Source organism: Poecilia latipinna, unplaced genomic scaffold (genome assembly GCF_001443285.1).
Source record: "Poecilia latipinna isolate Pla-1442-1.1 unplaced genomic scaffold, P_latipinna-1.0 Scaffold276, whole genome shotgun sequence".
Taxonomy (NCBI): Eukaryota; Metazoa; Chordata; class Actinopteri; order Cyprinodontiformes; family Poeciliidae; genus Poecilia; species Poecilia latipinna.
In genome coordinates, this window is record NW_015112892.1 from 43,426 (window position 1) to 58,719 (window position 15,294).

Below are 15,294 nucleotides of genomic sequence, written 5' to 3' on the forward strand. Positions count from 1 at the left end.
TTTTAGTTTGATACCTAAACACACTGAAGCACCTGAAAATTATGTTTTTGTTCAAAACTAGAACAGGATTTAGACAGCTTATACATTAAACATATAAAAAATACTTTAATAACATCTTTATATGGTTTTTGTGCATTTTTCCTAAATTGACAAAAAGCTAAATATTACCATTATAGAGCGAAATTATAGAGCGAAATTCTTTTTGTTTTGTTGGAGGTGGAGTTGAGAAACTATAATATAAAAATAAAATTTCAAAATAGAATCTGAAACTGAAGTATCAATATTATTATGCTAGTATCAATTCAATACTGATATCAACTTCGTATTGATATCATTGATATTTCTGGATCACCTCTAGCTTCTCTATCAGAAAGTAAACACAACTTGCTCCAAACGTTTCTTGAGGCACCAAACAGGACTGTTGTTGTTGGAGGTTTGAACAGAGCAAACGAGAGCAAAACAACCTTTTGTCAAAATTACTTATCAAATGCTTGGATAAAGGTTAGAAATGCACAGTGTGTTGAAAACTGTGTTCACAGCAGTTAGATTTGCCATTTAAACAGATTACATATTCTATAGCAATCTCTTTTTAAAATTGCATTAAATTTATTAGAAATTGTTAGAAGGCATTTTTCTACCACCTGTAGTCACCTGTTTATAAATTTGAGCTCAAAACCAGGCGCGTTGCCTGGTCAGTCACTAAATTACACACAATGCAATATGCTGAACTGTCTGCAGAACAAGCAGGTATTTTCTGTTTTGCTCTTTGATTTAAAGTCTTCTTTGTGTGCAGATGCTAATCTCTTAAAAGTATTATTTTCTTCTCTGTTCTTTATTTTCTGTTACTCCTCTCATATTTCTACTTAACTGAAACCATAAAATGTTTTGTAGCTGAAACAATACCCCGAGCTCTACCAGCCTGGAATAAGGTAGTTCCGTGTTCAGGACACAGAATCAACGGTGTAAGAACAAAGTCCCACAAACATAAGAGCTTCTGTTTCTAAGTTTGTGATATTTCTAATTATTCAGAGGAAAAAAGTTTGTTTTTTTGCTGTTTTGTTTAGCCTCACAAACACTAGCATGAAGAGCAAACAACTGGAAACAATTTGCTTCTTATTCATGTTCACTACCAACTCAATTAATAGATCCTCTCTACTTTTATCAATCTGCTTCTTGACTTATTTCATTTAAACTACATTTCATTTTTAAGGCATTTATTTCCTGTAGTTGGGTCAGTTGTTGGCTCACAGCATGAAGGTTCTAGGTTTGAATCCCAGATTGGACATTTCTGTTCTCTCTGTGTGGATTCTCACCAGGTACCACAACATTCTCCCATGTTTTCAAAATCAGGCATGGTGGGTTAATTACCAACAGACTGTCCTCAGCTGGGAGTGGCTCATTTTCTGTCTGTCTCCGTGTCGTACTGTGATGGGCTGCAGCGTACCCTGGATCTAGAGAAATTACACCTCCAGATGGGCATTAGCCGCCCTCTGCTTCCAAGCCCCTCTAAAAACCAGCAGGGTTAAAGCAAGTGTAGGAAATGGATGGATGGCTTTACATCAAAGTGATCCCTCATGCATTAAAAATAACCTAAGTGCTACCTCAAAGTTTAATCTTCAGAAGTGTTCGTGGATCAGTATGACTAATTAGGCCACCTTCTACATTCAGTTCAATACACTGGCTACAGACGCATGAATGGATGGTAAACAGAAACACGAGAGTAAAGGCCGATAAAGACTCGCTTCCTTCCTTAGCGATAAGACAATCACACATCTGCAACGAATTATGTTGTAGCATGGCTGGTGGACGTTTATATCCTGTCTCACAAAGCGCAGTCTAGTATTGATACAAATGCAAAATGCAATACTCTGAGTCTAAACTGTTATCAGTCGCTGAACCAAATAGGGGGAGCTAAAAAGTTCCAAACAGTGCTGAGAACTTACTCAAAGTTGTGTCCACTATACCCAATGCAAAAGTGTTCTCTGTATTAGACGTAAAGTCGGCTTCCTTCAGATGGAGTTAGATGAAGAATCATCTTTCCTGACAACATTCAACACCCCCATTGGGAGGTTCAGGCAACCTTTTGGCATAAAGCGTGCACCAGAAATATTCCAGCTCATCACGGAGCAGATAGGCAGGGAAGTGCTGATGTTGTTCTGAGGAGTAAAACCAAACACATTCAGCTTCATATCAAAACTTTTTACTGTCAATAAAACATCTGATATATAAAAAAACATAGATTAAAACATGTCAGGATATAAAACTGGGTCCAGAGAAAGTGCAAAATGTGCTTCAAGATTGGGTAAATAAATAATAACACACACAGCTGCTGAGAGGAAAACATCACACGTCTCAGTTAAACAGTAAAGGAAAGAGCTGCTCCATCTGATTTCCAGGTTTAAAGGAATATTCCACATTTTATCCGGTCGATAGATGTTGACGCAGCGTGCTTTAACAACGGCTTCACAAGAAAAACGAATCACTTTGTTCAAATAGGACAGCTTTTACCAATTCTCTCAGGAATTTCTAGTATTTTTTAAGCTTGGTCAAGACCAATTTATTACCAACTTAAGAACGACCCTGTGTCCAACTTTAACTTTTAAAAATCACATCAAAAAGCTTTGAAAGTCTTTAACATTTAGCTCAGCTAACCTAAGGCATATATGTGATTTGTTTCTTTATCTTGTATGACTCACTGGTCGCAGACAAGCTAACAGTTTTAAAACCTGTTGAATCATGAATTAGAGATTCATGACATCTAGACGATGTCACTGTCATACTCTCCCTAAACATGATAAATCGGATCTTTTATGCAAACATTTGTAAGGTTTATAAAATTCTTCATGACAATGCTGCTCCGCCTGTAAGATAAACTAGAATGGGTAAGGCGCCCCCTGGAGGTCAGTGCAGCATCCCTAAACGTACGACTGCTTTTAATAAAATGCTTCCTCTTTTGTGCGACTGGTTACTGGAATAGTTTGTGTGATAATAAGTTCCAGTTATAAAATGTTTTAATATTTGGTAAATATACTGTTGCTGATAAATGGATTCATTATTAATGAGAGTATGGAAATGTTTTAATGAACAGTCTGCTTTGTAGTTTGGTCTGCTTGGTTTTAGTGAGATAATGAATGAACGGCTTTATTTGTAATTAATAACTACACTGGCTTTGCACCAAGTCATGATCTGTTAAATCATCCTGATTTAATCCAGCTGTCCAGGGATTACCTGGTACCACGCATTTCTCTGTCTCTGTACTAATAAATAAACAGGATATAATAAAATTACATGTTATTTTGTTGTATTCTTGTCCCCTCCCCCCCCCTTATTTTTGCATACTTGTGTTATTTTATTCTTCACTTGTTTTTGTCCATTTCCTTTTATTTTAATAAATGTTCTCCAATATTTGGAATTATTTTCTGTTTTATTTCATTTCATTATAATTTGTTTTTGGGACTTTTCTCTTGTTTTGTTTTGAACTTTATAACATTTGATTCTGGTCAGGATGTTTTTCTGCTTTAGGGGGAATATTCCTTTAAACGGTGAGTTGAAAGCAGATTTAATCCTAATCTGAACAGTTATTAGAGGCTGAAATGATCCTGAGATTAGCTGAAACGTTTCCTACAGAAAGAGGAGCAGCAGGTCCGGTTCAACAGAACCGGATCAGAACCTTCCACAGAACATTGTCAGAGTGTGGACCTGTCAGAACATTGGTTCTGGGGGTTCTGGAAGGTTCTGGGGGTTCTGGAAGGTTCTGGGGGTTCTGGAAGGCTCTGGTGGTTCTGGAGTTGATCAGGAAGTCACCAAGCTGAGCTGTAGTTCTGCTGCAGTTCTGCTCCTGTCCAGCGGGTGGCGCCGCTGCCCCAGCCCAGATGTTTGGGTTCCTACAGCAGGCTGCAGGCTCCGGAAGGCGTCGCGTCCACCTGCCTGGACCTGGACGAGGACAGCCGTCTGAAAACGGCCAGCTGGGGAGAGGGACAGAGACAGTCTGTCCACCGCTCTGCAGGTCACAGTGATGATGTCATACCATCTTACCTTCCTGCTGGAGCCTGATCGACCGTCGGAGCGGAGGTCCGCTTCCCCATTGGCTGCTTTGGCTTCACTTCCTGACTGCTCTGCTGCAGGGCTGTGACCTCTGACCTCGGCTCCTCCTGGTGAAGAGCATTCAGGGGGCGTGGCTCCTCCAGACTCGCTGCTGATTGGATGCGAAGCTGGCTCTGCGTTCAGCTTCAGGGACCAGAGAAGCTATGGGTTAGAGGTCGGAGTCGCTCGCTGGTCACACACTGACACACAGCACCATATTCAGTTCAGTTCATACTTCAGTTCAGCATTCAATACAATCATCCCAGAGAAGCTGATGGTGAAGCCTGGGACTCTCAACATCAATGTGCCTTTGGATCAGAGACTTTCTCACCAACCGATGTGAGGTGGTGAGAATAGGGGACAGAACTTCGTCCACCCTGGTCCTCAATACAGGCACACCGCAGGGCTGTGTGCTTAGTCCAGTTCTTTTTGTTCTGTTCACCCATACCTGTGTAGCCATCCACTCATCAAACAGGGTTCTAAAGCATGCAGATGATACCACCGTAGTGGGTCTGATAAACAATGATGAGACCCTGTACAGAGAGGAGACACAGTGGTGTTCACTGAACAACCTGGTGCTCAACACCAGCAAGACCGAGGAGGTCATAGTGGACTACCGGAGGCCCAGGAGGACAGTGCACACACCTATGACGATTCGAGGGGAGGAGGTGGAGTATGTGGATGGCATCAAGTTCCTGGGCATCCACATTACTTTGGACCTGACCTGGCTGCTGAACACACCTCTTTTCTGATGAGGACGACCCAACAAAGACTCTTCTTCCTCAGGAAACTAAAAAGGGCTGGACTCCCTGCTCAGCTGCTCAAGAACTTCTACAGAGAAATGACTGAGAGCATCCTCTGCCTCAGTACGACTGTGTGGTGTGGCGACTGAACGGTCCAGGTCACAAAAGACATGGCCCAAGTGGTGAAAACTGCCCAGTGGATTGTTGGGAGTGAGTTACCAAACCTGGAGCTAATATGTACTGGCAGACGGCAAAGGAAGGCCAGTTGCACTGCCACTGACCCCTCCCATCCAGGACACAAACAGCTTGTACCGCCACCGTCTGGGAAACGATACAGATACATAAAGAGCACAACCATCTGTCCATCTTCCATCCTCTCCCTGCAGACACTCACCCATTTGCTGCACCCTAAAGACTGATTAAAACTGTATCCATTTCTGAGGATACCACTTCAATTTCATTATGTTCTAGAAACATAATGACAAAAAAAAAAAAAAATCTTATGTCTTATATTTACTGGACTCTCTGCCGACGAAGATGTCCCAGTCTGCTCTTCATCACCAGCTCTGTCCTCCTCTTCTTCAGCTGTCTCCACCGCGTCCTGACGCCCATAAAACACAAATTACACATTTAATTATTTTTTTTAGAGCTGCTGGGAATCGCTAGCGCTCTGCTAGCAGAGGGAATTGGGAAACTCAACCTACAGCTACACAAGCAGAGGAAACACACAGCTGGGGGTAAAGGTGGGGTAACCAGCACACAAACTGGGTCGCTGGAGGAAGAAAAGTGGCCCAACCTGATTGTGAATCCTCTCCTCTGGCAGTGAAAACATTAGCTCTACAGCGCTCTCTTGTGGTGCTTCAACTCACTAATAATGGCTTTCCGATACAGAAAAGTCTGGAATCAGGAAAATATCTGGTGAAGCTGGTTTGTTTCTGGGTTGATCCGACAGCCTGGAGTCTCTTTTATTCATCAGAACAACAACAAACTGGATCCAAGTCTGACTTTTCATAAACTTATCTAAAACCTGGATTTAATCAGAGCTTGAACTAATAGTTTTTAGCCTTAGTTTACCAGAAGGATGCCGTTCTGGCTCACTTGCTTTTCCAGTCAAAACTCCAAAGTTTTTACACGTTGAAAGGTTTTATTTTGTAGCCTTCATGGAGCGCCACAGGAAGACTGTTCAGAACCACTAATATTATCAGTAAATGAATTTACTGTGAGCTACAAACAAAAACAAAGTGAACATGATAACAGAAGTCATCCCCAATACTGTTAAAACATTATATTATTTAATGATGTAGGAACTTTTAATAAGCGATTCTTTTTTCCCTCCTGGGGTATAAATATGACGTGACGCACATCCTGATTTTGTTCAGCCTCTAGAAAACTTTGTGTCCGTCTCAGCTGAACGCCTGATCCAATCAGAGCGGTGCTGTAGGCACACCCGGTTTCCATGGCAACCACTAGCCGCCATAAACATGCTGACCGGTTGCTACGGAGGCTAAGCTCTCCTGCCTTCATCATCATGAACATGAACGGAGCTGTTGATCAGTCCTGCTTGCAGCTTTGATTTATTAATCATTAAAACATGTTAAAAACATGAGAACGCAGAAACATTCCAACATTCCAAACAAAACAGAGAAGAACAAAAAGTCGGACATCACGACTCCAGACACAAGAAAAGTGAAAACCAAAGCGAGAATAATAAAAGATAAAAAGAGCAAAGCAGCTGAGCTGAACTGAACAGAACAATATTATGAGAGAAACGGAAGCAAAAGGCACAGCGACTAAAGTCAAAGCAAGTTATTAAAAAGCAGAAAACTCAATACAAAAATAAGAGCATATGGAAGTCAAATTCGGTCACAAACCACATGAAAAGAAAAGCAAAACAACTTACATCCCAACTTAAACATCAAGCTGTGAAATATGACTTTAAAGATCGAAAACACAGAAACCACAGACGTGTTTATGAAAAATAATCCCATTTTCTTTAACTGGAAACCATTGAGATAAAAACTTGAAATAATGCTGTCTTCAACTTTCTCAGAATTGTTACCAAAACGGGTGACTCACACCCAGAAAGTTTTAGAAAATATCCTGAAAATTTTATGAAATATCCTGAAGGATTTACAAAATATTCTTACAAGTTTGGTCAAATAACGTGTGTAATGTGTAATTTCTAGCAAGTAACTATAAAGTTCTAAAAAACTAAAATCCTGCTGGTTTTAATCCTGCTGCTTCTACCTGGATTTACCCTAAAAATAAAGCCCGTTTCTTCTCCCCTACTCTATCAGTACTCTGTTAAACCCAGCTCAGGGTTGAACCTGAGAGGAAACAGGTTCTGACACCAAGGAGCTTCAGAGGAGGAGCAAGATCTCAGGTTTCCATGGAGACCAGGTTATGATTGATTGATGTTATTGCAGGTAAAACTTCATCCGGGAACTCCTCTTCCTCGTCTTCCTCCAGCTGCAGATTTTCTGCTTTGCTGCTTCCTCACTGAAGCGTTCCTCTTCTTCACGACATCCTCCTCTTCACTTTCATTCTCGTCTTCATCACCATCACTTTTCTCCTCCTCCTCACTTTCTTCCTGTTTTTCCTCATTTTCTTCACTTTCTTCTTCTTCTTTCTCATCACCTTCCTCCTCTTCTTCTCCTTCCTCTTCCTCCTCTTCTTCTCCTTCCTCTTCCTCCTCTTCTTCACTTTCTTCCTCTGTCTCCTCATCCTCACCATCTCTCTTATTTCTTGCATCCTCCTCCTCTTCCTCACTCCCCTCTGTTTCCTGTGATGACTTTAAAGTTTCGTTGTCATCCTCCTCTTCCTCTTTCCCCTCTGTTTCCTGTGATGACTTTAAAGTGTCGCTGTCATCCTCCTCTTCCTCACTTTTTAAACTGCTATGCTCCTCTTCATCACTCATTGCTCCTTTGCTCTGAGTCTCCTGACTTGACCCTTCTTCTTCCTCTTCCTCTTCCATATCTACTCCTTTGCTTCCTTTTTCTTCTGTCTCGTTTTCACTCTCTGTGGCTCCACTGGTTTCTTCCTCTTCCTCCTCCTCCTCCTCTTCCTCAGCAGTACTCTCATCTTCCTCAGCCTGATCTCCTGGTTGAGGAGTCTCACTGTCTGTGTCCTCCTCCTCCTCCTCCTCTTGTCCGGTTGAAGCAGATCCAGTCTCCTCTTCCTTCTCTGAGCTGGTTCTCCACCTTTTCTCCTCCTCCTGTTCCTCCTCCTCCTGTTCCTCCTCCTCCTGTTCTTCCTCTTCCTCTTCCTCCTGCTGTGGACTCTCTGATGCAAGAATGACGTTGATGCTGACGGCTGACTTGCGGTTAATCTCAGCAGACAGAGATTCAAACTCTTCCGGGCCTGAATCCGGATTTGGAGCACTGCCCCGCCTCCTGGAGGCCAGCTGCTGGACCAGAACAGCGCCCCCTGCTGCCAGGATGGCGGCGCCGGCCAGCGTACTCCCACCTGAGCACTTCCTCTGGGCTGCAGCTTCCTTCCTGTTTCGCTCGTTTTTGGATCTTTTGGATGAATCTGGGTTTGGTTTGGAGTGGGAAGCGTTTCTCTCGTCACTGATTGGCTGACAGCTCTCTATGGTCAGCCAACCAGCTTTGGACTCTGGTCCGGCTGGACCGGACTTAGAAGCATTCCTTCTGGGTTCTGGATGCTTGTCCCAGTCCGCAGCTGGTTTTGTCCCAGTCAGCTGGGTTTTGGACCCGGCCTGTCTGACTGCTTTGTTCTTATGATCCAATGACAAGAGGTTCTGTTGGTTCTGACTGATCCTCCTCTGGTTCTGATTGTGCTGGGCGGACAGAGAGTGAGTGTCGCTGCCCTTCTGGAACTGGGTGTGTAACGCCCGGCTAGCCAATAACTTCCTGTCCTTTCTCTGCTCTCTGATTGGTTGAGCAGAGTGTTCTCTGATTGGTCGAGCAGTCTGCTCTCTGATTGGCTGAGCATGCTTACCCTTCCTCTGTCCAGCACAGACAGCATGAAGACGGAAAGAGGCGAACGTTAGAGGAGAGCATGCAGGAAACAGAACCAAACTGGGCTAACATGATCAAGGTTTCTCCCAGAAAACTTGCTAAGCCCAGCGGTTGGGCACAAGGGCAGTCATTTATCCATCGGCCCGTCGTGTTTTTGAGTTAAAAAATGTTTAAAGTTGGCAGGAAATTTGAAAATATCACTTGATAATTATGTGTTATTGAAAGATTGAACATTAATACCTGAACACCAACTATATAGCCTTAAAAAATGCAAATATTTTTAAAAAGACAAAAATAAATAAGCAACGGTTAGCCTGGCGGGGGCACAAGTAAAGCCTGGTGATCCGCCAGGCTTATAATATACTGGGGCAAACCTTGATGATGGAAACCAGTCAAGCTAGCTTACCTTTGGCAGCTAGCTTACTGTGTGCAGCTAACTTACCTTCTGCAGTTAGCTTACTGTAGTTATCTCACCTTCTGAAGCTAACTTGTTTTCTGCAGCAAGCTTACCTTCAGCAGTGGAGACAGGCTGAGTGTTTTGTCGCTGGGATCCATCTTCATCACATGAGTCTGGCAGTAAAAACAGACATGAGGATGATGAAGGTGACGTTGCTCCACATCTGGAGAATCCAGAGATTTCTCACCAGGTTCAAGAAGTCAGTGGTTTCTCCCAGTCCTCTCACACTGTCGCAGTCTGTCAGGCTCTCCATATCGCCCCCTGTCTGCCCTGAGGAGCAGCACACCATCCAACACAATGAGCCTCATTTAATGTACATTACTGTAGAAAAGCCTGGATTAATAAAAGAAAAATACAAATAACCAGTGATTATTGGTGCATCCACATCCAGATATTTAAAATTATAGCCAAATGAAATAAAAAAGGGTTTTAACTTAAATAATTAAAATGAAAAACTAAAATAGAAAAAAATTATGTACTAATTGTATAATTATATAATATATAAAATATTAACATTGACTATTACTTATTTTAAAATGTTTAGATACACTAGAATTTTGTTTTTACAAATTATAACTGTTAAGAGAAAAAAATGAAACGAATAACTTCACAGAGGCTCTAAATTAATTCAAATATATGCAAAAAAGCTGAAATACTTCACTGAAAAACAGGAGATTTAAAAAACAGAAATAAAATTGAAATTTTAGGTGAATGACAATAAATTTTAAAAGGTAAAACATTGAATTTATTTTTTTTAAATACCTGAATATAACATGTACAGTTATAAAAAATATGAAAGCAGAAAAAATAAAAACATAAGCGATTGATTGAAGAATAAATAAATACTAATATGAATTTTATTTTAGACTTTGTTTAACACATTTAGAAAAATCCTTAGTTTTTTTTTCTTATTTATCTAAATAAATGCAAAGACAGTTAAAACACTGAAATGTTTTAATAAACCACAAAACGGGTGAAAAAATGTAATTGTCTTTTTAAATAAACTAAAAGTTTGTGAGTCGGTTCATGAAACTAAAATTAAAAAGGATGAAATGATTTTTAAAAAGAAAATCAGATTCCATGAAACCAATTAATAAATTGATAAATGATAGTAATGATAATATATTGATTGACTGAAGTCGGTACCCTGATGGTCGCCGTCTGGGCCAAAGTGCTGACTCCCGTTAGGAACAGGCCTGTGGCTCTGCTGGTTCTGATCCGGTTCAGACGGAGGCAGCAGAACCGGCCTGCGATTCTTGTCCAATGAGTTCTTGTCCAGTTGGCCCAAGGCAGGAAGTGGCGTCTGCAGGACGCCCGAGGTTCTGGCGGGGAGCGAGCGGGCCGCGGGTCCAAACTGCTCCGGAGATCGCTCCTGCAGGACACGGGGAGATTCCGTCAGCCCACGCTGGTTCTGGAGCGGTTTGGACCTCCCCCAGCACCAAAACCGACCCGTTCCCTGCGGCGGACCCGGGCAGAGAGGCTGCGCTGCAGCGTGGCGGTCGGTTCCCCCAGGAAGTCGAATGCACTGTCCTCCAGCGTGACGGCGGAGCAGCCGGGTCCTCTGGGCTGGGCCAGAACCACCATGTGGCAGCCTCCGCACGCAGCCTAGACAGGAAGGAGCAGATGGGTCAGAGCTGGTCGTCTGACGGCAGTCTAATGGCCTGACGACGGCGACTCACGGCCTGGACAGCGAGCGGCAGGAAGCGGGGAACCACGGCCGGGTGGAACCGGTTGGTGAAGTTCTGGTCGCCCAGGCCCAGCTTCCCGTGTCGGCCGTCACCAAACGAGTACAGCAGCCCCGTGTCTGGGGAGAGAGCTATGGGGTTAGAGCGAGTTTGGGAGCCCAACCCGGTCAGAGGTCGAAGGTCGGAGGTCACCTGTGAGGACGGCAGTGTGGCTCTCCCCGCAGGTCACCCGAGTTGGCCGGCCCGCCTGGAAGCGCTGGACGGGGCGCGGCAGCTGCGACTCGAACACAAACGTCCCAAGGCCAAGCTGGCCGAACTGACCCAGGCCGAACGAGTAGATGTCGCCGCTGTCTGGGGTCAAAGATCACACACTCTGCTGGTTACTACACAGCAGTAAAACATGCTGGAAAGCTGTGACACAAAGAAAAATCTGATTATTTAATTGAAATGAAAAATTATTAAAATTGTAATAAAATAACACAAATACAGTAGAATATCTAAAAAAAAACACTTAGATTTTATTAAGAAATAATAAAATAAGCAAGTATTTTAATATTTTAATAAAAAATCTGTTAAGCATTAATAATATGAAAATAAAATGTAAAGCCTAAATATTTTATCGATTCCATTTTTTAAATTAAAACTAAATGTAAAGCTTGATTATTCTTATAAATTAATACATTTTAAAAAATGTAAAATACTAGTATTTTTCATTAATTAAAAAAAGTTCTAATAAAATGGAGGGCAAATTTATTTTAACAAATATTTGTATGCTAAAAAATATTTTTTTGCATAAATTTTATTCCATACGTTTTTTTTACACCTCCTGACCCCTAATGGGGTCAGGAGGTGCTGGTGCTGGTGCCCATCTCATGGGTACCAGCTGGTGCTGGTGCCCATCTCCAGCGAACGTTTTGGGCGAGAGGCGGGGTACACCCTGGACAGGTCGCCAGTCTGTCGCAGCATAAATTTTATATTAAATAAATAGAATTTAAAGGTTACTAATAANAACTAAATGAAAGATAGCTGTCCTAAAAAAGATTATAAAATTATTAACCATTAATTAACAGAAATGCAATACAATTAAATTAAATACTTATTCCTAGTTTTTGTTCATTTTCTTTGCGTTTTCGTGCAGGTTCGTCGCTAAAGCTCTTATTCTTCGCCAGTCGGTGTGTGATGGCTAACCTGTTAGCGCCACCGTGTGGCTGCCGCCACAGGCCACCTGCAGCACTGGCTCCGTGATGCTCTCCACCCGCTGCGGGACCCGGTGTCCAGCCAGCCGCTCCGGCCGCAGCCCCAGCTTCCCGCTGTCCCGCTCCCCGAAGGTGAACAGCGCTCCGTCAGCTGCTGAATACACGCACATTAGCCGGTCTCCTGGTCCAGGTGAGACCAGTCACCAGGTGAGTCTCACCTGTCACCAGAGCGGAGTGGTAGTATCCGCAAGACACCCAGCTGACCGGCCGGCCCACGCTGACCTCCAGTGGCCGGGTCACCTGGCTCCGCTTCCCCAGCCCAATCTGACCCTCGGAGTTCTCGCCCCACATGAACAGCTTCCCGCCCTCTGCAAACAACATCAGGGTCACGTCGTCACCATAGCGACGTGGCTACAGGACAGCCAATGAACAGCCATCTTCACGCAGAAAACACTGGCTAGCTTAATTGACAGAGAAATCGTTCAAAATAAGGAATTAATAAACATCTTTAATTATAAAATATTTACTGTAAGTGTAACAAAAAAGTAAATATTAACAAGACGAACGTTGAAAAGAAACTCAAAATTTTAACTGAAAATGTTAATTTTGGTAATAATGTTTCAATAGTAAAATAAATAAATAAATATACCATACAATATATGAAACACAATTATTAAAATAATTATTTTTAAAAAATTGTCCAAAGTATATTTTTTAAATTTTGAAATGTACCGTTTCTAAATTTTATCATGTCTAAATTTGAAGTCTTTTTATAAAGTAAGAAGTGTTAAAATTTAGATATGGGCCATTTAAAATGTTATATTATTGTATTATCAAACTTTTTAAAAGAACAGGCTTAAGTTTTAAAAATAATTTAAACCTTTTAAATATGGAATATCTCTTGATTAAAAACAAGAAATCCAACTTACAGTTAAAACATTTTTTTCAATTTAATTTAAAAACATAATTTTTTAAATATTGTATTTGTTTTCTAATTAAAACATATTAGAAAATATGTGAGCTGAATACATTTACAACAAACTTTAAAGAATTAGTAAAATGCTGACTATGGAAGATGAAGGAAACCCACACATCACCTGTCATGTTTTCTCACCTGTCAGGGCGGCGGAGGTGTTGGACCCGGCTGCCAGCATCTTGATTGGTCCATGTGCCTGGAAGAAGCCGATCCTCTGGAAGGCGGTCCGCTCCTCGCAGTCACCGAGTCCCAGCTGGCCTTCACCGTTCCCGCCGCACGCAAACACGTGTCCCCGCTCTGCAGACACACACCCAAACTGAAATGGCTGAACTCTGACCCCAGATCAGGGCTGTGGTTTGGGGTCAGGAACCAACCAGTGCTGATCAAAGTGTGGTTCCGTCCGCACGCCACTAGCCGAACCTTCTCACCCTTCAGAGCTGGAAAAATGAGGAGAGAGCAGGTCATTTCCTTTCTCACTTCCTGTCAGAGGCCTTCGCCTGGAGACCCCACCTACCTTTGACACAGGTGGGCTTCTGTACTGTCTGCTTGGAGCCCAGGCCCAGCTGGCCCCAGTTGTTACTGCCGAACATGAAGAGCTTCCCGTTTCCTGAGGAGGAAGCAGCAGCAGCAATTCAGGATCAACCAGCAGCAATTCTACAAGAAGCAAAAACAAAAGCGTCTACCTGTGACCAAGGCACTATGCTCATCTCCACAGGCGATCCTCTCAGGAACGTCGTTCTTTAGCCAGAACACACTGGGCATGTCGTCAGCAAACTTACTTTTTCCAAACGTGAAAACTGCTCCAGACTCTGCAGAAAACACAGAGGCACGGAGGAAAAACAAAACAAAACAAAACAAAACAACAAAAAACAACAACAGAAAACCAGATCAGATCAAGAAGAATGAAACAAGAAAAACAACCAGGAGGGACATTCATCTGCTCTTTACACTTCACGGATGGATGGGTGACATTTGAGTAAAATACGGATGCTCCCCAGTGTTTGCATTAGGAAAACTTTCCAGCTCTTGTTTTCAGCATTTAAATTGGTTCAAACTGGTGGAGTTTGACTAATAACTTTTACATTAATTCAAAAATTCTTAAGAGTTCCAACAACATTTCATTTTCCTTTTAGAATCAATAAAGTATTTTGTATTTAAATTGATCTCCTAGCTCAGGACCGTCATCAAGAACCGCAAGTTTTCTTATTTTAAGACTTTTAAAGCCGTTTTAAATTAGAGCAAAAGGGTTTAGAGAAGAAAATGTTCTGAGCTGTAAATTTAACTAACCCGATAAGAACAAAACCCGAAGCAGAAAAGTTATTGACGAAGAAATTACGAACTTTAATGTCTGTTTTCTTTAGCCTAGGAGCTATTACAGAAGCCGGTGTGGGGTTTTAACACAGCTAATTAGCCTAGCTAACAACATGCTAGGCTAATATTCCAGAAACTCGCCCTTCTCCCTCCGTAATATATCACTGCTTATATGCATTTACCGGGTATTTCGTCTTCTGCCTCATCTGCCATCTCTACAGAACTTTAATCCGCTTTGTTCGGTGGTCGGGGAGTGTTGGTGATCTCAGCAGCGACAACCCGGAAGTACACAAAACTTCTCCTAGGATACGAAGCGCTGGTTTTGATTTCTTAAAGGAGCAGCGCACGTTTTGAAAGTTCTAAATTTCTATCCAATTTGTTCCACTGGTACAGGTCAGTAAATCACAACATCATTTAATAGACCATATATTTTAGTGATCTGGTTAAAAAAGCAAAACGTGTAGATAATATAGATCCATTTCAATCATTTATTTTGGTCAATTCTGATAATTTTGGGTTGCAGTGTTTGAAAAACTGAAACTCTGTCACTTAGAAAATTTCAGCTGTTTATAAGAAATAGAAGTGTCTCGTTAATATAGGAATTTTATGTTCTGGTCGTGTCATGACTTATTGCTTCTGCACCCGTTTTTACCACAATTTTTCCTTCCACTCAGTTTAAGTTACAAAAATCTGGATGAACAGAATACTCCTCCTGCTGATAGGCAGAAAAAGTAGACTCCAGTTACCAAACCATGTCCTGTTGAACATTTGCATTCTTGAACTCACAGAAAACTGAGCTTCTTTAAAAATGATCTTTTTTTAAAAAATGAATACGAACAAATAAAAATGTTTCATTTGTGCCT

General features: G+C 42.0%; 1 protein-coding gene across 6 annotated transcripts; it reads right to left on the bottom strand.

Moving 5' to 3' along the window:
- Positions 1-3,407: 3,407 nt before the first annotated feature.
- rpgrb (retinitis pigmentosa GTPase regulator b) lies at positions 3,408-14,865 on the bottom strand. Of its 6 annotated transcripts, none has more exons than XM_015033659.1 (16): positions 14,614-14,854; positions 13,804-13,929; positions 13,635-13,727; positions 13,495-13,557; positions 13,259-13,417; positions 12,363-12,512; positions 12,137-12,295; positions 11,141-11,299; positions 10,943-11,067; positions 10,713-10,868; positions 10,410-10,635; positions 9,451-9,533; positions 9,317-9,376; positions 5,344-5,427; positions 4,036-4,227; positions 3,408-3,965 (listed from the first exon to the last, which is right to left on the bottom strand). In XM_015033659.1, the coding sequence occupies exons 1-16, from the start codon at positions 14,642-14,644 to the stop codon at positions 3,885-3,887; spliced, it is 1,947 nt and encodes a 648-aa protein (XP_014889145.1). In that variant the 5' UTR covers positions 14,645-14,854; the 3' UTR covers positions 3,408-3,884. The 6 variants fall into 6 exon arrangements, 5 of the variants coding, with proteins under 5 accessions (XP_014889145.1, XP_014889146.1, XP_014889147.1 ...); XR_001425122.1 differs by lacking the exon at positions 3,408-3,965 and adding an exon at positions 8,787-8,793 and having other exon boundaries at positions 4,138-4,227; positions 14,614-14,861; XM_015033660.1 differs by lacking the exon at positions 5,344-5,427 and having other exon boundaries at positions 14,614-14,855.
- Between the last annotated feature and the right edge of the window lie 429 nt (positions 14,866-15,294).